Raw genomic sequence first — 23,635 nt, forward strand, 5'->3', positions numbered from 1 at the left:
CAAATAAAATAAAAAATTATAAAAAATATGTTTTCCCCGTATTTAGGAGACCAGCCCTTACAATGCGTTAATAGCGGCATCTGGAAGCGGTCTGAAAATCAAAAGGAAAGAGTCATATTAGTATGAAAACAGCCCCTTACCGCCCAGAAAGAACTACAGCCTTACTGTTCTCAAGGGAGTACATTATACTCCCAATACACATTCCAGCGCCTTCCAGGTGAAACACAGTTTACTAGCGGACATACGATACAAGCACAAAGTGTACAAATGGGGAAAATATTAGCTGCTTTAAACATGCCTATTGATAAAGAAAGAACTCTTAAAAATATTCAATGCACCTTATAATCCGGTGCGCCCTATGGTCTGGAAGATATACGGTAAAACACGTTTAATACTGGACCGAAGGAGCGCTGCAAAAAAATAAACAAGACATTTCCGCTTATTTCATTATTAACTTTAATATGTGACAGCACATTTGTCATAATAAATAACCATTATTATTATTATTGCTCTCTCTAGTCCGTCCGTGTGTCTGAATGATAACACCAAGAGGCGGGGTTACATATCGTGCCGTGCAGGAGAAAGACGGCCGTTTCCTTCGCGGCGGAAACGCCACATCCAGCCAATACTTTAGTGGTTTTTGAAGAGACGACATCCACAACTAACGAGGGAGCCGTTTAACCTGGAACAGATGCCACGACACGGAGATCAGAGGAGATATTTACACGGGGGCCCGATATCAGCGTGGCAGGTATCAGCAGAGTCTTTGTCCATTAGAGTGGACGTCCGGTGGCGCGAGGAGACACTAAACTAAGAGATTTGGCCATGCGTGTGTTTCCTCCGGGGGGTTAAAGAGCGTGCAAGGAGCAGTTCATCACGTTAAAAAGGTAGACAACAACATGACTCGTACAGCTTAGGAACATTCTAGACTTGGTTGTGATCTTTTGAGTAACGACGCGACTCCACGAGAAGCGTTTGGTACTACAAACCCCAAAAGCGGTGAAGTTGTCACGTCGTGTAAATGGTAAATAAAAAGAGAATACAATGATTTGCAAACTTATATTCAATTGAATAGACTGCAAAGACAAGATATTTCATGTTCAAAATGGTAAACATTGCTATTTTTTGCAAATATTAGCATATTTGGAATTTGAGGTTTCAAAAAAAGCTGGCACAAGTGGCAAAAAAGACGGACAAAGTTGAGGAATGCTCGTCAAAACACTTATTTGGAACATCCCACAGGTGAACGGGTTAATTGGGAACAGGTGGGTGCCATGATTGGGTATAAAAAGCAGCTTCCATGAAATGCTCAGTCGTTCGCAAACAAGGACGGGGCGAGGGTCACCACTTTGTCGACAAATGCCTGAGCAAATTGTGTAAGGACGACATTTCTCAACCAGCTATTGCAAGGAATTTAGGGATTTCACCATCTATGCCCCGTAATATCATCAAAAGGTTCAGAGAATCTGGAGAAATCACTGCACGTAAGCCATGATATTACGGACATTCGATCCCTCAGGCGGTACTGCATCAAAAAGCGACACCAGTGTGTAAAGGATATCACCACATGGGCTCAAGAACACTTCAGAAAACCACTGTCAGTAACTACAGTTGGTCGCTGCATCTGTAAGAGCAAGTTAAAACTCTACTATGCAAAGCCACAGCCATTTATCAACAACACCCAGAAACGCTGCCGGCTTCGCTGGGCCCGAGCTCATCTAAGATGGACTGATGCAAAGTGGAAAAAGTGTTCCGTGGTCTGACGAGTCCCCATTTCAAATAGTTTTTGGAAGCTGTGGACGTCGTGTCCTCCGGTCCGGACCAAAGAGGGAAAGAACCATCCGCTATTGCAAGGAATTTAGGGATTTCACCATCTACGGTCTGTAGTAACATCAAAAGGTTCAGAGAATCTGGAGAAATCACGTAAGCCATGATATTACGGACTTTCACTCCCTCAGGCGGTACTGCATCAAAAAGCGACATCGGTGTGTAAAGGACATCACCACATGGGCTCAGGAACACTTCAGAAAACTAGTCAGTTACTACAGTTGGTCGCTACATCTGTAAGAGCAAGTTAAAACTCTAATATGCAAAGCCACAGCCATTTATCAACAACACCCAGAAACGCCGCCGGCTTCGCTGGGCCCGAGCTCATCTCAGATGGACTGATGCAAAGTGGAAAAGTGTTCCGTGGTCTGACGAGTCCCCATTTCAAATAGTTTTTGGAAGCTGTGGACGTCGTGTCCTCCGGACCAAAGAGGGAAAGAACCTTCCGCTATTGCAAGGAATTTAGGGATTTCACCATCTACGGTCCGTAATATCATCAAAAAGTTCAGAGAATCTGGAGAAATCACTGCATGTAAGCCGTGATATTACGGACTTTCACTCCCTCAGGCGGTACTGCATCAAAAAGCGACATCAGTGTGTAAAGGATATCACCACATGGGCTCAGGAACACTTCAGAAAACTAGTCAGTTACTACAGTTGGTCGCTACATCTGTAAGAGCAAGTTAAAACTCTACAATGCAAAGCGAAAGCCATTTATCAACAACACCCAGAAACACTTCGCTGGGCCCGGGCTCATCTAAGATGGACTGACGCAAAGTGGAAAAGTGTTCTGTGGTCTGACGAGTCCACATTTAAATTTTTGGGGGGAAACTGTGGACAAAGAGGAAAAGAACCATCCGGATTGTTCTAGTGTGAAAGTGTAAAAGCCAGTATCTATGATGGTATGGGGGTGTATTAGCGCCCAAGACATGGGTAACTTACACATCTGTGAAGGCGCCATTAATGCTGAAAGGTACATACAGCTTTTGGAGCGACACATGTTGCCATCCAAGCAACGTTACCATGGACGCCCCTGCTTATTTCAGCACTGAGTGTTGTTAAAAGGAAAGGCCATGTAACACAGTGGTAAAAACGCCCCCGTGACAACTTTTTTGCAATGTGTTGCTGCCATTAAATTCTAAGTTCATGATTATTTGTAAAAAAAAAAAAACTTGACAAACTTTCTCAGTCTTTTTTGCCACTTGTGCCAGCTTTTTTGAAACATGTTGCAGGCATCAAATTCCAAATGAGCTAATATTTGCAAATAATAACAAAGTTTCTGAGTATGAACATGAAATATCTTGTCTTTGCAGTCTGTTCAATTGAATATAAGTTGAAAAGGATTTGCAAATCATTGTATTCTGTTTATATTTACATCTAACACAATTTCCCAACTCATATGGAAACGGGGTTCGTAATACAAGTGCATTGATGTCCCTAAGATGTAAACGTCCAGGCTGCTAAGCCGTCACACCCCCTTACTGGTTTTAGCGTACACAAGCTAGGAAAACAAACAAAGTGACCGCCGTTGTGTTGTTTTTTTCCCCACAGTGAAATGACACAAAGGACTACTTCCTGGAGCAAATACAAGCGTGATGACATTTACATGAGGGAACAAGGCAAAAGGTTCGGAGCGTTATGTTACAGCACACCAGAGTTCCACCCGCGTCCCCGTTGGGGCGGGGTCAGAGCGCCACACCTTTGACCAGAGAGCTCTCCAGCGTGACGGTGAACTCGTTGAGCGTGTGCAGGATGCGGGAGAGCGAGTGCATGGCGGAGCGGTCCCGCATCAGAGCGCCGTCTTCGTAGGTCCGCGCCGTCAGGGGACACTCGGCCAGCAGGGGGAGCCACTGGGAGAGGAGTCGGTCCCTAAGGGGACAATGACAAACAAAACGCTAATTTTTCTAAAATGGACGGTGCGCCTTATAACCTAATGTACGGAATAATTCTGGTTGTGCTTACCGACCTGGAAGCTATTTTATTTGGTACATGGTGTGATGATAAGTGTGACCAGTAGATGGCATCCACACATAAAAGGTATGTGTAGACCAGACCAGGGCTTTACTTCAACATGTAAACAGTACAATATATGTACTTTATTATCATATATGTAAGTAATTTATGGGTACAAAACATGTAAACAGTACTGTGGGTATTTTATTATCAAATATGTAACTATTTTATGGGTATAAAAAGGTACTTCAACAAGTAAACAGTACAGTATATGTACTTAATCATCATATTTGTAACTCTCTTATGGGTATAAAACATGTAAACAGTACTGTAGGTACTTTAGTGTCAAATATGTAACTATCTTATGGATATAAAAGTACTTCACCATGTAAACAGTACAATATATGTACTTTATTATCATATATGCAAGTATTTTATGGGTATAAAACATGTAAACAATACTGTAGGTACTTTATGATCAAATATGTAACTATCTTATGGGTATAAAACATGTAAACAGTACTGTAGGTACTTCATTATCAAATATGTAACTAATGGATATAAAAGGTACTTCAACATGTAAACAGTACTGTATATGTACTTCATTATTATACAGTATATGCAAGTATTTTATGGGTATAAAACATGTAAACAATACTGTAGGTACTTTATTATCAAATATGTAACTATCTTATGGGTATAAAACATGTAAACAGTACAGTAGGTACTTTATTATCATATATGTAACTATCTTATGGGCATAAAAGGTACTTCAACAAGTAAACAGTACAGTATATGTACTTTATTATCATATATGTAAGTATTTTATGGGTATAAAACATGTAAACAATACTGTAGGTACTTTATGATCAAATATGTAACTATCTTATGGATATAAAGGGTACTTCAACATGTAAACAGTACAGTATATGTACTTCATTATCATATATGTAAGTATTTTATTGGTATAAAACATGTAAACAATACTGTTGGTACTTTAGTATCAAATATGTAACTATCTTATGGGTATAAAACATGTAAACAATACTGAAGGTACTTTATTATCAAATATGTAACTATCTTATGGGCATAAAACATGTAAACAATACTGTAGGTACTTTATTATCAAATATGTAACTATCTTATGGGTATAAAACATGTAAACAATACTGTAGGTACTTTATTATCAAATATGTAACTATCTTATGGGTATAAAACATGTAAACAATACTGTAGGCACTTTATTATCAAATATGTAACTATCATATGGGTATAAAGGGTACTTCAACATGTAAACAATACTGTAGGTACTTTATTATCAAATATGTAACTATCTTATGGGTATAAAACATGTAAACAATACTGTGGGTAGTTTATGATCAAATATGTAACTATCTTATGGATATAAAACATGTAAACAATACTGTAGGTACTTTATCATATATGTAACTATCTTATGGGTATAAAGGGTACTTCAACATGTAAACAGTACAGTATATATGTACTTCATTATCATATATGTAAGTATTTTGAATGAATACATCCAAACACTTGATGAATATTTATTATGTGCAGTTAATGTTATATGTACTTCTAAACAAGAAAGAGGTTTTAACACTTCAACAATCCCATTTTTACCACAGAAATGACCAACGGCTTTGGCACTGACTTCCGTAACTCGCAAGGAAGAGCATCTGATTGGCTGTCGTTCACACCTAGCCCCACCCCTCTTTCGATGTACGCCAATAAAGAGCTGTGATTGGTTTTGTCCCACCCATTGACTCGACGAAATTAAATATGCTCGGATTTCGTATTAATACTTTAACTAATGTAACCGAGGCCTTATAAATGTCGCCTATACTGTATAAAACTACAAAATAACAAACACAGAGGCTCCAGTTTTACACGAGGACCACTTTTATTTTCTTTCTTTCCAAAACCTCCGCTCCACTACCACGTGTCCTCACTTCCGCTCTTAGCGCCTTCAAAATAAGAGCTCGAGGCATATACTGTACAACAGCGTGTACCAGGAACTTAACATCACAAATAGGAAAGCCCATAAAATAGTTTACACTACCATTGCAACTGCTTGTGTTATCGTCTTAGTCAACGTGCCTTCGTTTTGATTACTGATACTCTTATTTTTACATGCAATACGCACTTCCGGTCCAGGGCGGAAGCGGGTGCCCACAAAATGACGCTGCATTTTTCTTTTAAAGTCGTACAACAGCTGCTCACCTGACCCCCAGGCAGACCAGCAACTGGAACTTCCCCTCCTTCCCGATATTTCTCGGCGAGGCGTTGATGCAGTTGACGTAATGACAGAGCAAGTCGCAGGGCGGCTCCTTCCGCAGCATCGAGCCCGCCAGGTCGCCATTTTGATCGGCCGTCTCCAGGGAAACCACTGCCTTCTCTACCAGGGGGGCGGAGTCAGACCGACGTGTCAGGGCTTGTAGTTCTCATCATTGGCCAGTAGGAGGGGACAGAACTCACCCACAAAGTCCCAGACGAAGACGTTTCGCTGGAAAAGACGGCTGGACTTGAAGCCGTGGAGGAGGAACTTCTCCAGAGAGGCAACCAGACCTCCTTCGCCACATAACAAGACGGTCACGTTTCCTCTCTGCGGACGACAAACACGATTCCAGGTCAACGTCTTCAATAATTAACCTCACAGACAACATTATATATATATATATACTTGCAGTGTGTATATTGTACATATTACATATTGTTATGAAGGTGTCTGTTACTACATTATATATATACTTGCAGTGTGTATATTGTACATATTACATGTTGTTATGAAGGTGTCTGTTACTACATTATATATATACTTGCAGTGTGTATATAGTACATATTACATATTGTTATGAAGGTGTCTGTTACTACATTATATATATACTTGCAGTGTGTATATTGTACATATTACATGTTGTTATGAAGGTGTCTGTTACTACATTATATATATACTTGCAGTGTGTATATAGTACATATTACATATTGTTATGAAGGTGTCTGTTACTACATTATATATATACTTGCAGTGTGTATATTGTACATATTGTTATGAAGGTGTCTGTTACTACATTATATATATACTTGCAGTGTGTATATTGTACATATTACATATTGTTATGAAGGTGTCTATTACTACATTATATATATACTTGCAGTGTGTATATTGTACATATTACATATTGTTATGAAGGTGTCTTTTACTACATTATATATGTACATATTACATATTGTTATGAAGGTGTCTGTTACTATATTATATATATATTTGCAGCGTGTATATTGTACATATTACACATTGTTATGAAGGTGTCTGTTACTACATTATATATATACTTGCAGCGTGTATATTGTACATATTACACATTGTTATGAAGGTGTCTGTTACTACATTATATATATACTTGCAGTGTGTATATTGTACATATTACATATTGTTATGAAGGTGTCAGTTACTATATTATATATATATTTGCAGCGTGTATATTGTACATATTACACATTGTTATGAAGGTGTCTGTTACTACATTATATATATACTTGCAGCGTGTATATTGTACATATTACATATTGTTATGAAGGTGTCTGTTACTACATTATATATATACTTGCAGTGTGTATTGTACATATTACATATTGTTACGAAGGTGTCTTTTACTACATTATATATATACTTGCAGTGTGTATATTGTACATATTACATATTGTTATGAAGGTGTCTGTTACTACATTATATATATACTTGCAGTGTGTATATTGTACATATTACATATTGTTATGAAGGTGTCTGTTACTACATTATATATATACTTGCAGTGTGTATTGTACATATTACATATTGTTATGAAGGTGTCTGTTACTACATTATATATATATACTTGCAGCGTGTATATTGTACATATTACATATTGTTATGAAGGTGTCTGTTACTACATTATATATATACTTGCAGCGTGTATATTGTACATATTACATATTGTTATGAAGGTGTCTGTTACTACATTATATATATACTTGCAGCGTGTATATTGTACATATTATATATTGTTATGAAGGTGTCTGTTACTACATTATATATATATATACTTGCAGTGTGTATATTGTACATATTACATATTGTTATGAAGGTGTCTGTTACTACATTATATATATACTTGCAGTGTGTATATTGTACATATTACACATTGTTATGAAGGTGTCTGTTACTACATTATATATATACATGCAGTGTGTATATTGTACATATTACATATTGTTATGAAGGTGTCTGTTACTACATTATATATATACTTGCAGTGTGTATATTGTACATATTACACATTGTTATGAAGGTGTCTGTTACTACATTTTATATATATACTTGCAGTGTGTATATTGTACATATTACATATTGTTATGAAGGTGTCTGTTACTACATTATATATATACTTGCAGTGTGTATATTGTACATATTACATATTGTTATGAAGGTGTCTGTTACTACATTATATATATACTTGCAGTGTGTATATCGTACATATTACATATTGTTATGAAGGTGTCTGTTACTACATTATATATATACTTGCAGTGTGTATATCGTACATATTACACATTGTTATGAAGGTGTCTGTTACTACATTATATATATATACATGCAGTGTGTATATTGTACATATTACATATTGTTATGAAGGTGTCTGTTACTACATTATATATATACTTGCAGTGTGTATATTGTACATATTACATATTGTTATGAAGGTGTCTGTTACTACATTATATATATATACTTGCAGTGTGTATATTGTACATATTACATATTGTTATGAAGGTGTCTGTTACTACATTATATATATATTGTACATATTACATATTGTTATGAAGGTGTCTGTTACTACATTATATATATACCGTAATTTCCGGACTATAAGCCGCTACTTTTTCCCCTCGTTCTGGTCACTGCGGCTTATACAAGGGTGCGGCTTATTTACGGCCTGTTCTTCTCCGACACAGACGAAGAGGATTTCGGTGGTTTTAGTACGCAGGAGGAAGACGATGACACAATGATTAAAGACTAACTTTTCATATACCGGTAGGCTGGTTATTTTGATAACGTACAGGCGAGCACTTTGTATTACTTTGCACCGTTGTATTATTTGTACTCTGCACGAATGCTGTTCGCCATGTCAAAGATGGGAAAGTTTGATTGAATGATTTATTGTTAATAAATGGGACGCTTTGTGTTCCCAAACAGTCATCTCTGTCCCGACAATCCCCTCCGTGGTAGCAGGAACCCCTATATACTACGCTAATTACACATCAAAACCCTGCGGCTTATAGTCGGGTGCGGCTTATATATGGAGCAATCTGTATTTTCCCCTAAATTTAGCTGGTGCGGCTTATAGTCAGGTGCGGCTTATAGTCCGGAAATTACGGTACTTGCAGTGTGTATATCGTACATATTACACATTGTTATGAAGGTGTCTGTTACTACATTATATATATATTGTACATATTACATATTGTTATGAAGGTGTCCGTTACAAAAAAGTGCAGTTCTCCTTCAAGTTGAGGTATTATTGTATGGCAAAAAGGGTGCACTGCCTGGCTGCAACCAGCAGAGGCGCTGTTGAGCTTCAAGTAGTTTTCTGTCCATCCATCCAGTAAGTATACACACCTCTTGTTCAGGTTTGTGGAAGTGTTTGACCAGGTTGTTGGCCGCCTCCCTCATGTCCTCGTGTACTTCAACAGACATCACTCCTGTGACAGGACAACAAGAGAACCATGAGAAGCTTCCCAACAAGTGGGTCAGCCTTTGTGGGTGAGGAGTGAAAGTGTCGTCAGTACGCACTGGTTCGGTTGCCGAGCGACCCCAGCACGGCCCGCACGCCCTGGGAAGGCGAGGCCAGCTCCTGCGGCGGCGGCGGCGTCCCCGTCCACCTTCCGGAATCCTCGTCTCCGCCCGGGGACACCAGCTGACCGATGAGGACTCGCTCCAGGCTGCCGTCGCCCACACCTTTGCCCAGCCAGCGACCGCACGGGAACCTTTCGGGGAAAAAAAGGAAGATTCGGACAAATTGGAAGAGGAAATGGCGCACACCTGCGGTCTAACGAAGCAAAGCGAATCCCCAAATATGTCAAAGTGAACAAAAAAAGTCTCTTATTTTGATGCATCATATAAATGTATGACGGCAAAATGTAAATAAAAAAATAATCAAATAAAAAAATCATAATTGTAAGTAGAGATGTCCGATATCGGCCAATAAATGTTTCAAAATGTAATATCGGAAATTATCGGTATCGCTTTTTTATTATCGGTATCGTTTTTTAAATTTTTTTATTTATCTTTTTTAAATTAAATCAACATAAAAAACACAAGATACACTTACAATTAGTGCACCAACCCAAAAAACCTCCCTTTCTGTTATCAATATTCTGCTTCCTACATTATATATCAATATATATCAATACAGTCTGCAAGGGATACAGTCCGTAAGCACACATGATTGTGCGTGCTGCTGCTCCACTAATAGTACTAACCTTTAACAGTTAATTTTACTCATTTTCATTAATTACTAGTTTCTATGTAACTGTTTTTATATTGTTTTACTTTCTTTTTTATTCAAGAAAATGTTTTTAATGAATTTATTTTATTTTTTTTATTTTTTTTTAAAGTACCTTATCTTCACCATACCTGGTCGTCCAAATTAGGCATAATAATGTGTTAATTCCACGACTGTATATATCGGTATCGGTTGATATTGGTATCGGTAATTAAGAGTTGGACAATATCGGAATATCGGAAAAAAAGCCATTATCGGTATTATCGGTATCGTTTTTTTTTATTTATTTTTTTTTTTTTTTTAATTAAATCCACATAAAAAACACAAGATACACTTACAATTAGTGCACCAACCCAAAAAACCTCCCTCCCCCATTTACACTCATTCACACAAAAGGGTTGTTTCTTTCTGGCATAATAATGTGTAATAATTCCACGACTGCATATATCTGTATCGGTTGATATCGGTATCGGTAATTAAGAGTTGGACAATATCGGAATATCGGCAAAAAAGCCATTATCGGTAGAGATGTCCGATATTATCGGCCAATATATGCGTTCAAATATAATATCGGAAATTATCGGTATCGGTTTTTTTTATTATCGGTATCGGCTTTTTTTATTTTGTTTTTTTTTATTAAATCCACATAAAAAACACAAGATACACTTACAATTAGTGCACCAACCCAAAAAACCTCCCTCCCCCATTTACACTCATTCACACAAAAGGGTTGTTTCTTTCTGTTATTAATATTCTGCTTCCTACATTATATATCAATATATATCAATACAGTCTGCAAGGGATACAGTCCGTAAGCACACATGATTGTGCGTGCTGCTGCTCCACTAATAGTACTAACCTTTAACACTTAATTTGACTCATTTTCATTAATTACTAGTTTCTATGTAACTGTTTTTATATTGTTTTACTTTCTTTTTTATTCAAGAAAATGTTTTTAATTTAGTTATCTTATTTTATTATTATTTTTAAAAAGTACCTTATCTTCACCATACCTGGTTGTCCAAATTAGGCATAATAATGTGTTAATTCCACGACTGCATATATCGGTTGATATCGGTATCGGTTGATATCGGTATCGGTAATTAAAGAGTTGGACAAAATCGGAATATCGGATATCGGCAAAAAGCCATTATCGGACATCCCTATATATGATATAAACATATATCAGTATTAGAGATGTCCGATAATGGCTTTTTTGCAGATATCCGATATTGTCCAACTCTTGATTACCGATTCCGATATCAACCTATACCGATATGCCAACATGGCACTGCCATATTTATTATTATTACACATTTTCATTCATTACTAGTTTCTATGTAACTGTTTTTATATTGTTGTACTTTCTTTTTTATTCAAGAAAATGTTTTTAATTTATTTATCTTATTTTATTTAATAAATTTTTTCAAAAAGTACCTTATCTTCACCATACCTGGTTGTCCAAATTAGGCATAATAATGTGTTCATTCCACGACTGTATGTATCGGTATCGGTTGATATCGGTATCGGTAATTAAGAGTTTGACAATATCGGAATATCGGCAAAAAAGCCATTATCGGTAGAGATGTCCGATATTATCGGCCGATATATGCGTTAAAATGTAATATCGGAAATTATCGGTATCGTTTTTTTTATTATCGGTATCGTTTTTTTGTGTTTTTTTTTGTTTTTTTTATTAAATCAACATAAAAAACACAAGATACACTTACAATTAGTGCACCAACCCAAAAAACCTCCTTCCCTCATTCACACAAAAGGGTTGTTTCTTTCTGTTATTAATATTCTGCTTCCTACATTATATATCAATATATATCAATACAGTCTGCAAGGGATACAGTCCGTAAGCACACATGATTGTGCGTGCTGCTGCTCCACTAATAGTACTAACCTTTAACACTTAATTTGACTAATTTTCATTCATTACTAGTTTCTATGTAACTGTTTTTATATTGTTGTACTTTCTTTTTTATTCAAGAAAATGTTTTTAATTTATTTAATTTAATTTATTTTTTTAAAAAGGACCTTATCTTCACCATACCTGGTTGTCCAAATTAGGCATAATAATGTGTTAATTCCACGACTGCATATATCTGTATCGGTTGGTATCGGTATCTGTAATTAAGAGTTGGACAATATCGGAATATCGGCAAAAAAGCCATTATCGGTAGAGATGTCCGATAATATCGGCCGATATATGTGTTAAAATGTAATATCGGAAATTATCGTTTTTTTTATTATCGGTATCGTTTTTTTATTTTTTTATTTTATTTTATTTTATTAAATCCACATAAAAAACACAAGATACACTTACAATTAGTGCACCAACCCAAAAAACCTCCCTCCCCCATTTACACTCATTCACACAAAAGGGTTGTTTCTTTCTGTTATTAATATTCTGCTTCCTACATTATATATCAATATATATCAATACAGTCTGCAAGGGATACAGTCCGTAAGCACACATGATTGTGCGTGCTGCTGCTCCACTAATAGTACTAACCTTTAACACTTAATTCGACTCATTTTCATTCATTACTAGTTTCTATGTAACTGTTTTTATATTGTTGTAATTTCTTTTTTATTCAAGAAAATGTTTTTAATTTATTTATCTTATTTTATTTTATTTTTCAAAAAGTACCTTATCTTCACCATACCTGGTTGTCCAAATTAGGCATAATAATGTGTTAATTCCACGACTGTATGTATCGGTATCGGTTGATATCGGTATCGGTAATTAAGAGTTGGACAATATCGGAATATCGGCAAAAAAGCCATTATCGGTAGAGATGTCCGATAATATCGGCCTGCCGATATTATCGGCCAATATATGCGTTAAAATGTAATATCAGAAATGATCGGTATAGTTTTTTTTATTATTATCGGTATCGTTTTTTTTGGTGTTTTTTATTAAATCAACATAAAAAACACAAGATACACTTACAATTAGTGCACCAACCCAAAAAACCTCCCTTCCCCACTCTCTTTCAAACAAAAGGGTTGTTTCTTTCTGTTATCAATATTCTGGTTCCTACATTATATATCAATATATATCAATACAGTCTGCAAGGGATACAGTCCGTAAGCACACATGATTGTGCGTGCTGCTGCTCCACTAATAGTACTAATCTTTAACACTTAATGTTACTAATTTTCACTAATTGCTAGTTTCTATGTAACTGTTTTTATATTGTTTTACTTTCTTTTTTATTCAAGAAAATGTTTTTATTTATTTATCTTGTTTTATTTAATTTTTTTTTTTTTTAAAGTACCTTATCTTCACCATACCTGGTTGTCCAAATTAGGCATAATAATGTGTTAATTCCACGACTGTATATATCGGTATCGGTTGATATCGGTATCGGTAATTAAGAGTTGGACAATATCGGCATATCGGCAAAAAAGCCATTATCGGTAGAGATGTCCCATAATATCGGCCTGCCGATATTATCGGCCGATATATGCGTTAAAATGTAATATCGGAAATTATCGGTATCGTTTTTTTTATTATCGGTATCGTTTTTTTTTGGTTTTTTTTATTAAATCAACATACAATTAGTGCACCAACCCAAAAAACCTCCCTCCCCCATTTACACTAATTCACACAAAAGGGTTGTTTCTTTCTGTTATTAATATTCTGCTTCCTACATTATATATCAATATATATCAATACAGTCTGCAAGGGATACCGTCCGTAAGCACACATGATTGTGCGTGCTGCTGCTCCACTAATAGTACTAACCTTTAACACTTAATTTGACTCATTTTCATTCATTACTAGTTTCTATGTAACTGTTTTTATATTGTTTTACTTTCTTTTTTATTCAAGAAAAAGTTTTTTTATTTATTTATCTTATTTTATTTAATAATTTTTTAAAAAAGGACCTTATCTTCACCATACCTGGTTGTCCAAATTAGGCATAATAATGTGTTAATTCCACGACTGTATGTATCGGTATCGGTTGATATCGGTATCGGTAATTAAGAGTTGGACAATATCGGAATATCGGCAAAAAAGCCATTATCGGTAGAGATGTCCCATAATATCGGCCTGCCGATATTATCGGCCGATGTATGCGTTAAAATGTAATATCGGAAATTATCGGTATCGTTTTTTTTATTATCAGTATCGTTTTGTTTTTTGTTTTGTTTTTATTAAATCAACATAAAAAACACAAGATACACTTCCAATTAGTGCACCAACCCAAAAAACCTCCCTCCCCCCATTTACACTCATTCACACAAAAGGGTTGTTTCTTTCTGTTATTAATATTCTGCTTCCTACATTATATATCAATATATATCAATACAGTCTGCAAGGGATACAGTCCGTAAGCACACATGATTGTGCGTGCTGCTGCTCCACTAATAGTACTAACCTTTAACACTTAATTTTACTCATTTTCATTCATTACTAGTTTCTATGTAACTGTTTTTATATTGTTGTACTTTTTTTTTTATTCAAGAAAATGTTTTTAATTTATTTATCTTATTTTATTTAATTATTTTTTTTAAAAAGTACCTTATCTTCACCATACCTGGTTGTCCAAATTAGGCATAATAATGTGTTAATTCCACGACTGTATATATCGGTATCGGTTGATATCGGTATCGGTAATTAAGAGTTGGACAATATCGGAATATCGGATATTGGCAAAAAAGCCATTATCGGACATCCCTAATTGTAAGCATACTTTGGTAGGTTTAATGTTAAAACAAACAAAATATAAATTTTTGATATTTATTTTGATAATATTCTCATAATGCGAGGTTTGTTCTCCCGGGAAGCAATCGGACTATTCATTTTTTTCCTTTTTTCCCCCCCATTTATTTACTCTACCAACCGGTATAGCTCGGTTGGTAGAGTGGCCGTGCCAGCAACTTGAGGGTTCCAGGTTCGATCCCCGCTCCCGCCATCCTAGTCACTCCCGTTGTGTCCTTGGGCAAGACACTTTACCCACCTGCTCCCAGTGCCACCCACACTGCTTTAAATGCAACTTAGATATTGGGTTTCACTATGTAAAAGCGCTTTGAGTCACTAGAGAAAAGCGCTATATAAATACAAATTCACTTCAATTCACTTATTTCAGGCAATGACATAAAAAAGTACAAAGTTGACAACACATGATAATATAAATGAATACAGTGCAAAAGGTAATGTGTAGTATGTCATGCATGGTTGTCCGGAACTATTCCGGACAAGGCGTGAAGGTAGGAACATATTTAATTATTCACAACTCAAAAGGGTACAAAAAAACCAAAAACAACCCGGAAAGCTAAGGCAAAAACTTAGGACATGAAACAACTAACCAAACTATGGCATAGAACAAACAAGACTTACTGTGGCATGAAAGAAATACAAACCCCGTTTCCATATGAGTTGGGAAATTGTGTTAGATGTAAATATAAACGGAATACAATGATTTGCAAATCATTTTCAAGCCATATTCAGTTGAATATGCTACAAAGACAACATATAAATACTGATAAAGTGGAGGAATGCTCATCAAACACTTATTTGGAACATCCCACAGGTGAACAGGCTAATTGGGAACAGGTGGGCGCCATGATTGGGTATAAAAGTAGATTCCATGAAATGCTCAGTCGTTCACAAACAAGGACGGGGCGATGGTCACCACTTTGTCAACAAATGCCTGAGCAAATTGTTTAAGGGCAACATTTATCAACCAGCAATTGCAAGGAATTTAGGGATTTCACCATCTACGCTCCGTAATATCATCAAAAGGTTCAGAGAATCTGGAGAAATCACTGCACGTAAGCCATGATATTACGCACCGTGGATCCCTCAGGCGGTACTGCATCAACAAGCGACATCAGTGTGTAAAGGATATCACCACATGGGCACAGGAACACTTCAGAAACCCACTGTCAGTGACTACAGTTGGTCGCTACATCTGTAAGTGCAAGTTAAAACTCTACTATGCAAAGCCAAAGCCATTTATCAACAACACCCAGAAACGCCACGAGGGTCAACACTTTGTCAACAAATGCCTGAGCAAATGGTTAAAGAACAACATTTCACAACCAGCTATTGCAAGGAATTTAGGGATGTCACCATCTACGCTCCGTAATATCATCAAAAAGTTCGGAGAATCTGGAGAAATCACTGCACGTAAGCCATGATATTACGGACCTTGGATCCCTCAGGCGGTACTGCATCAAAAAGCGAAATCAGTGTGTAAAGGATATCACCACATGGGCTCAGGAACACTTCAGAAAACCACTGTCAGTAACTACAGTTGGTCGCTACATCTGTAAGTGCAAGTTAAAACTCTACTATGCAAAGTCAAAGCCATTTATCAACAACATCAACAACACCCAGAAACACCGCGAGGGTCAACACTTTGTCAACAAATGCCTGAGCAAATTGTTCAAGGACAACATTTCTCAACCAGCTATTGCAAGGAATTTAGGGATTTCACCATCTACGCTCCGTAATATCATCAAAAGGTTCGGAGAATCTGGAGAAATCACTGCACGTAAGCCATGATATTACGGACCTTGGACCCCTCAGGCGGTACCGCATCAAAAAGCGACATCAGTGTGTAAAGGATATCACCACATGGGCTCAGGAACACTTCAGAAAACCACAGTCAGTGACTACAGTTGGTCGCTACATCTGTAAGTGCAAGTTAAAACTCTCCTATGCAAGGCGAAAACCGTTTATCAACAACACCCAGAAACGCAGTCGGCTTCGCTGGGCCCGAGCTCATCTAAGATGGACTGATGCAAAGTGGAAAAGTGTTCTGTGGTCTGACGAGTCCACATTTCAAATTGTTTTTGGAAACTGTGGACGTCGTGTCCTCCGGAACAAAGAGGAAAAGAACCATCCGGATTGTTCTAGGCGCAAAGTGTAAAAGCCAGCATGTGTGATGGTATGGGGGTGTATTAGTGCCCAAGACATGGGTAACTTACACATCTGTGAAGGCGCCATTAATGCTGAAAGGTACATACAGCTTTTGGAGCAACGTTATCATGGACGCCCCTGCTTATTTCAGCGAGACAATGCCAAGCCACGTGTTACAACAGCGTGGCTTCGTAGTAAAAGAGTGCGGGTACTAGACTGGCCTGCCTGTAGTCCAGACCTGTCTCCCATTGGTGCAATATGAAGGCTAAAATATGAGAAGGGAGACTGTGGAACAACTTAAGCTGTACATCAAGCAAGAATGGGAAATAATTCCACTTCAAAAATGTGTCTCCTCAGTTCCCAAACCTTTACTGAGTGTTGTTAAAAGGAAAGGCCATGTAACACAGTGGTAAAAAATGCCCCCCCGTGACAACTTTTTTGCATTTTTCAACTTTCACTTGCTCTTACTTGTAGGTGTGCCCCGTGATCTCGTTGTAGACCATCACGCAGTCGATGAGACACTTGGCCAGCAGGCCCGAGTTCTCCTGTCCCAGCTGCAAAGTGCTCAGCCGGCCCAGGTTCTTGCACTAGTGGCACACAAAAGAATACCTCGTGTCTGTAATGTTGCTATTCAAAAAACGTGATTAGCGTGACGGACCTGGAAGGAAATATCCTGCGTGTTCTTGGGGATCTGTCGCACCCCTGAATCTCCCATCTCTCCCGACACACACACCCAGGGGTTGACGGTCGCCATGGCAATGCTGAGCTTCTTCATGGGGATGATCGCCACCCGGTATGGAATATCTGTTCATGAAGAGGAAATGTCTTTTTTTCCCCGATACGAAACAAGACGAGTCCGACTCACCGATGGAGTGGAAGGCCCGCGTGAAGCAGAGGTAGTCCACCGTGTTGAGGGAGAGAAGATGGAACAGGAACTGCTCCCGCTCTTCCTCGCAGAGCAGGAAGGCGTGAGGTTTGTACAAGTGCCTGGGCGTCCGAAACACGGCGGGGACGGTCAGTGACGGAGAGATGAGGTCAGTCGGCCATTTTGTTCATTCACCTGAGCAACTCCTGGTTCGTGAGCAGCTCTTTGAGGTGCTGAGACAGCATCTTCTTCTCCAGGGCTAAACTTATCCACGCTCGGGCTTGGCCCACCTCAGAGAGACCCTCACTCATAGTTTGGATAAACCTGAAAAATAAATAACATATGCAGGCATGTGATTGGAACTTCATGAAAAAGACTGAAAATAAGCCGGGGGTTCGCATCCACAGGAACCACATGGGTGAGCCTACTCTATACAGTATTTACAACCTTACTAGTGTTCACTTCACAGCTGGTTCATCTACTTATTTACATTATTTACACATTATTTTGTCTGATTCAATCACTATGTTATTTAGTCACTACAGTAATTGTGTTGACATCCACAGGAACCACATGGGTGAGCCTACTCTATACAGTATTTACAACCTTACTAGTGTTCACTTCACAGCCACGGATGGTTCATCTATTTATTGACATTATTTACACATTACTTTGTCTGTTTCAGTCAGTATGTTATTTAGTCACTACAGTAATTAAAACGTGTGTTCACATCCACAGGAACCACATGGGTTAGCCTATTAGATACAGTATTTACAACCTTACTAGTGTTCACTTCACAGCCACAGATGGTTCATCTACTTATTTACATTATTTACACATTATTTTGTCTGATTCAGTCACTATGTTATTTAGTCACTACAGTAATTACAACTTGTGTTGACATCCACAGGAACCACATGGGTGAGCCTGCTCTATATAGTATTTACAACCTTACTAGTGTTCACTTCACAGCCACAGATGTTTCATCTACTTATTGACATTATTTACACAATACTTTATCTGTTTCAGTCACTATGTTATTTAGTCACTACAGTAATTACGTGTGTTGACATCCACAGGAACCACATGGGTTAGCCTACTCTATACAGTATTTACAACCTTACAAGTGTTCATTTCACATCCACAGATGGTTCATCTACTTATTGACATTATTTACACATTACTATGCCTGATTCAGTCACTATGTTATTTAGTCACTACAGTAATTGTGTTGACATCCACAGGAACCACATGGGTTAGCCTACTCTATACAGTATTTACAACCTTACAAGTGTTCATTTCACAGCCACAGATGGTTCATCTACTCATTTACATTATTTACACATTACTTGGTCTGTTTCAGTCACTGTTATTTAATCACTACAGTAATTGTGTTCACATCCACAGGAACCACATGGGTTAGCCTACTCTATACAGTATTTACAACTTTACTAGTGTTCACTTCACGGCCACAGATGTTCTGTAACCAAAGGCGATGGCTGTTTACGACCCCCCCTCCCTTAGAAACAGCTGTTGCCATGTAATCAGGGAAAGTCCAAATAAAAAAGGACGTACAATCTTTCGCCAGGCGTCTCTCCGCAATTAATAATAATAATAATAATAATACCTGGGATTTATATAGCGCTTTTCTAAGTACCCAAAGTCGCTTTACATGTTAAAAACCCATCATTCATTCACACCTGGTGGTGGTAAGCTACTTTCGTAGCCACAGCTGCCCTGGGGTAGAATGAGCCAAATTTAACTCAGTCTCTCTGGCGAAAGATTGTACGCCTCGTCTTTTATTTGGACTTTCCCTGATTACATGGCAACAGCTGTTTCTAAGGGAGGGGGGTCGTAAACAGCCATTGCCTTTGGTTACAGAACATTTATCCATAGGCGTAGAATCTTTCCCCAGGCGTCTCTCCTCAATTGAGCCAAATTTAACTCCGTCTCTCTGGCGAAAGATTGTACGCCTCCTCTTTTATTTGGACTTTCCCTGATTACATGGCACCAGCTGTTTCTAAGGGAGGGGGGTCGTAAACAGCCATCGCCTTTGATTACACAACAGTCAAAAGAAAAGAATAGACTCGGGTCAAGACAATATCTTTCTGTTGATTACAACACACGAAAGAAACAGAACACCTTCATGTTGCTTCCCATCCTACACAGTGGAGTTTTACAAGCCTTCTGCTTGGTAGGATTAAAGACAGCTTTTGTCTTCTAGCCGGGAACTCATTGAAACACAAAGTTTTGTGATAACTTAGATACAATTATTCTGACAGGTACCACATTTTATTATGGTAAAAGTAGTCTACTGGTAGTAGACTAGTAGAGTAGCCATGAGCAAAGAAAGTATTCTACCTCATATCTTGTACCAAAGATCCTCGCAGGAGGAGCGTGGCATCATCAAATGTTCTCTGCTCGGATCCTGAAAAATAAAACATACGAGGATTACATGTGGCTGTTAGACATGACATCATACATCACTGGTGTCTAACCAGATCTAACATAATGCTACAGGTGTGGATCAGACCTGGAGACTCTGCTGGTATGTCTGTCTTCGGCAGGGTGGCCTGGTAATGAAGCAGGTGGGACCACAGAGCTGACTTCCCCTGCTCACAACAAATAAAACACACCATAATATTGAGTGTGTATGAGTGCTGCCTAGTAGACCATAAACAACTAGATGAGGCTATTCCTGAAGGAATTGCGTGTGAATGCTCCAATGCTGGAGTCGAACTGAAATCCTGGAATTTTTTTTCTTAATTGTCGAAGTAGAGCACACAATTCCCAAACAGGCTGAATATTTTGAAGTTGGAACAGTTTGAATCAGATGAAAAACGTGGAAGTTTGAAGAATGTCCCATTGATTTCAATGGGAATTTCCCAAAAACTTTGGGAATTTCGGGAAAAGTGGGAATTTTTTGGAAAATGGTAAAAAACTTGAATGGTCTGAATGAGTTGAAATGGTTGGTGTTGGAATTTTTCAAATCGGTGGAGAAATGTTGAAGTAGTAACATGTTGAATTGAGAAATGGTATTACGGAATTCCTGGAATTTCAGGAAAACCGGGAATTTTTCTAGTTCAAAAAACAACGTTGTTTTTTTGTCCTAATTAAGAGGAATGTTTTGATGGTGGAACGGTTGAAATGCGTTTAAAAATGTGGAAGGAGTAGTCGCCAGAAAAAAAGGTGGAAAAAGGGCTTTGGAAAACTAGGAATTCTGGAAAATCCTGGAATGTTTTTGAACTTGGTAAAAAGGGTAGTCTGAATTTCCAGGATGGTGGAATGTGTTGAAGGTGGAATGGTTTGAATAGGTTGAAAAATGTGGAAATGGTGGACGTTGGAAAAATGGCCAATTCATTTTGAATGGGAAAAATGTCCCAGAAAATCTGGAATTCTGGGAAATGTGGGAATTTTGAGAATTTGTAGAGGGAAAGCCCGCGATTACCGAATAGGCTGAACAGTTTCAAGTTGGAACAGTTTGAATAAGATGGAAAATGTGGGAGTTGTGGAACTTTGAAGAATGTCCCATTCATTTCAATGGGAATTTCCCAAAAACTTTGGGAATTTCGGGAAAAGCGGGAATTTTTTTGAAAATGTTAAAAAAAAAAATTGAATGGTCTGAATGAGTTGAAATGGTTGGTGTTGGAATGTTTCAAATCGGTGGAGAAATGTTGAAGTAGTAACATGTTCAATTAAGAAATGGTATGGAATTCCTGGAATTTTGGGGAAAAACGGGAAATTTTCCAGTTCAAAAAACAACTTTGTTTTTTGTCCTGATTAAGAGGAATGTTTTGATGGTGGAACGGTTGGAATGCGTTGAAAAATGTGGAAGGAGTAGTCGCCAGAAAAAAGGGTGGAAATAGGGCTTTGGAAAACCAGGAATTCTGGAAAATCCTGGAATGTTTTTGAACTAGGTAAAATAGGTAGTTTGAATTTCCAGGATGGTGGAATGTGTTGAAGGTGGAATGGTTTGAATAGGTTGAAAAATGTGGAAATGGTGGAAGTTGGAAAAATGGCCAATTCCTTTTGAATAGGAAAAATGGCCCGGAAAACCTGGAATTCTGTGAAATCTGGGAATTTTGAGAATTTGTCGAGGGAAAGCCCGTGATTCCCGAATAGGCTGAACAGTTTGAAGTTGGAACGGTTTGAATCAGATGAAAAATGTGGGAGTTGTGGAACTTTGAAGAATGTCCCATTGATTTCAATGGGAATTTCCCAAAAACTTTGGGAATTTCGGGAAAAGCGGGAATTTTTTTGAAAATGGTCAAAAAAAACTTTGAATGGTCTGAATGAGTTGAAATGGTTGGTGTTGGAATTTTTCAAATCGGTGGAGAAATGTTGAAGTAGTAACATGTTGAATTTTAGAAATGGTATTACGGAATTCCTGGAAAACCGAGAATTTTTCCAGTTGAAAAAACAACTTTGTTTTTTGTCCTAATTAAGAGGAATGTTTTGACGGTGGAACGGTTGAAATGCATTGAAAAATGTGGGAGGAGTAGTCGCCAGAAAAAAGGGTGGAAATAGGGCTTTGGAAAACCAGGAATTCTGGAAAATCCTGGAATGTTTTTGAACTTGGAAAAAAGGTAGTTTGAATTTCCAGGATGGTGGAATGTGTTGAAGGTGGAATGGTTTGAATAGGTTGAAAAATGTGGAAATGGTGGACGTTGGGAAAAATGGCCAATTCATTTTGAATGGGATAAATGGCCCGGAAAACCTGGAATTCTGGGAAATCTGGGAATTTTGAGAATTTGTCGAGGGAAAGCCCGCGATTACCGAATAGGCTGAACAGTTTGAAGTTGGAACAGTTTGAATCAGATGAAAAATGTGGGAGTTGTGGAACTTTGAAGAATGTCCCATTCATTTCAATGGGAATTTCCCAAAAACTTTGGGAATTTTGGGAAAAGCGGGAATTTTTTGAAAATGGTAAAAAAAAAAAATGTAATGGTCTGAATGAGTTGAAATGGTTGGTGTTGGAATGTTTCAAATTGGTGGAGAAATGTTGAAGTAGTAACATGTTGAATTTTAGAAATGGTACTACGGAATTCCTGGAAAACTGGGAATTTTTCCAGTTGAAAAAAACAATGTCATTTTTTTGTCCTAATTAAGAGGAATGTTTTGATGGTGGAACGGTTGAAATGCGTTTAAAAATGTGGAAGGAGTAGCCGCCAGAAAAAAAGGGTGGAATAGGGCTATGGAAAACCAGGAATTCTGGAAAATCCTGGAATGTTTTTGAACATGGAAAAAGGGTAACACTTGTCAAAGATGCTCTATTATAATAGTGGTATTAGGCTGTTTACAAGTGGAAAAAGCCCTTGTCAAAGATCCTCCATACAACAGTTCCAATGACATTCAGTCAGAAAGGTCAGTGGTGAGAGAAGGACCATGGCAGTGGAGATGTGTGAGGTGAGGCGTCATGGCGTCTGACCTGTTTCATCTGCAGACCGTGACCCCAGGTTCTCTCCAGGAGGTCACACAGGCCGTGGATCAGAGTGCTCTCCTGCAGGCCAGTGATGTTGGCTTCTCCCACTTCCACGCTCTCCT

At 37.9% G+C, this 23,635-nt stretch overlaps 1 protein-coding gene across 1 annotated transcript in view; it reads right to left on the reverse strand.

The window, feature by feature from the left end:
• Positions 1-481: 481 nt before the first annotated feature.
• The window catches only part of LOC133647065 (DENN domain-containing protein 5B-like), a 70,451-nt gene continuing 47,297 nt past the window's right edge, over positions 482-23,635 (reverse strand). The window contains exons 10-21 of the mRNA XM_062043125.1: positions 23,520-23,635; positions 20,625-20,703; positions 20,453-20,519; positions 18,287-18,415; positions 18,092-18,213; positions 17,885-18,030; positions 17,695-17,813; positions 9,629-9,822; positions 9,455-9,537; positions 6,274-6,400; positions 6,019-6,193; positions 482-3,696 (exon numbers count right to left, since the gene is read on the reverse strand). The exon at positions 23,520-23,635 is cut by the window's right edge and continues 31 nt beyond it. Coding sequence (XP_061899109.1) covers positions 3,513-3,696; positions 6,019-6,193; positions 6,274-6,400; positions 9,455-9,537; positions 9,629-9,822; positions 17,695-17,813; positions 17,885-18,030; positions 18,092-18,213; positions 18,287-18,415; positions 20,453-20,519; positions 20,625-20,703; positions 23,520-23,635 — 1,541 coding nt within the window. The 3' untranslated portion in view covers positions 482-3,512. The remainder of the gene's footprint in view (positions 3,697-6,018; positions 6,194-6,273; positions 6,401-9,454; positions 9,538-9,628; positions 9,823-17,694; positions 17,814-17,884; positions 18,031-18,091; positions 18,214-18,286; positions 18,416-20,452; positions 20,520-20,624; positions 20,704-23,519) is intronic.

The sequence above is a fragment of the Entelurus aequoreus genome, linkage group LG03 (genome assembly GCF_033978785.1).
Source record: "Entelurus aequoreus isolate RoL-2023_Sb linkage group LG03, RoL_Eaeq_v1.1, whole genome shotgun sequence".
NCBI classification, from domain to species: domain Eukaryota; kingdom Metazoa; phylum Chordata; class Actinopteri; order Syngnathiformes; family Syngnathidae; genus Entelurus; species Entelurus aequoreus.